Source organism: Sinocyclocheilus grahami, unplaced genomic scaffold (assembly GCF_001515645.1).
Source record: "Sinocyclocheilus grahami isolate Dianchi unplaced genomic scaffold, SAMN03320097.WGS_v1.1 scaffold758.1, whole genome shotgun sequence".
In the NCBI taxonomy this organism is placed as follows: domain Eukaryota; kingdom Metazoa; phylum Chordata; class Actinopteri; order Cypriniformes; family Cyprinidae; genus Sinocyclocheilus; species Sinocyclocheilus grahami.
The window spans coordinates 5,192-6,170 of NW_015505937.1; the positions used below are offsets into that span (position 1 = coordinate 5,192).

Here is a 979-nt window from a genome sequence, read left to right on the forward strand (position 1 = left end):
CAGGGTCACATAATGAAAGTGGACAACTGAAATTCCTCTGTGAGTGTTGCAGTTAAATTTCTTTGAACTGAATTCCTCCTACTGTTATTTCTATACAAATTCCAATACAACTTCCTGTAGGGCCAATGAAATTGAAATGCACACTAAAGCACCCTGAGCTTCATCCACTACTGTGATGATTAGTGTATGAGCTCACACACACACACACACACTCACTTTGACACTGGTGTCTTTGGGTAAGCCGGTGCGGTATTGTGGGTAAACTCTCAGTGTGCTGTGGCATGGCCGGTGAGGGGAACCGGCGGAGAGTCGCTGGACGCCACTGTCCTCTGATAGGGTGCGCACCGGCGCGGGGCGGGGCTCAGGAGCAGAGAAGCAGAGGTCGAAGGAGGAGGGGCGTGTCCAGCGCTTCTGACTGGAGGAGCTGGTGGGCGTGGTTGGCATGGAGACGGGAGGCGGGTACTCCAGACTGCTGGTACGGATGCAGAGCGCCGTTCTTTTCTCGGTGACCCGCAGTAGCTCGATCTGACGGCTCGGGAGGATGAAGTCGCTATCGAAGGCGCTCATGTGCTCGCGTCTGCTCACCCCTCCTCCGGTCTGCAGCACATCCGGCTGAGAGGAGCGAGGCGAGGACTGCGAGGAGGAAGAAGGGTGTGTGGACGCCACGGATCTGAAGCTGGTAGGAGACGGTGGGAGCAGGTCCAGCTCTCTGGTGCTCTGGGCCACACTGGAGCTGTACTCGCTATCAGTGGTGAGGAACACCTCCGAGGAGTTATCCTCATCTGACAGACCGTGGCAATCTGGGGAAAGCCAGAAAGAGAGAGTTCTTAAAGGAGCAGTTCACTCTGTCATTTACTCACCTTTAGGTTATTTGTGTCCCTGGATCTCAAAACCAGTCATAAGGGTAAATTTCTGGACATTGAGATTTATACAGCATCTGAAAGCTGAATAAATAAGCTTTCATTGATGTATGGTTTGT

At 52.8% G+C, this 979-nt stretch overlaps 1 protein-coding gene across 1 annotated transcript in view; it reads right to left on the reverse strand.

The window, feature by feature from the left end:
• Positions 1–979, reverse strand: part of LOC107561114 (ankyrin repeat and fibronectin type-III domain-containing protein 1-like) — an 89,570-nt gene that overhangs the window by 2,155 nt on the left and 86,436 nt on the right. Inside the window, exon 22 of the mRNA XM_016245467.1 lies at positions 217–800. Coding sequence (XP_016100953.1) covers positions 217–800 — 584 coding nt within the window. The remainder of the gene's footprint in view (positions 1–216; positions 801–979) is intronic.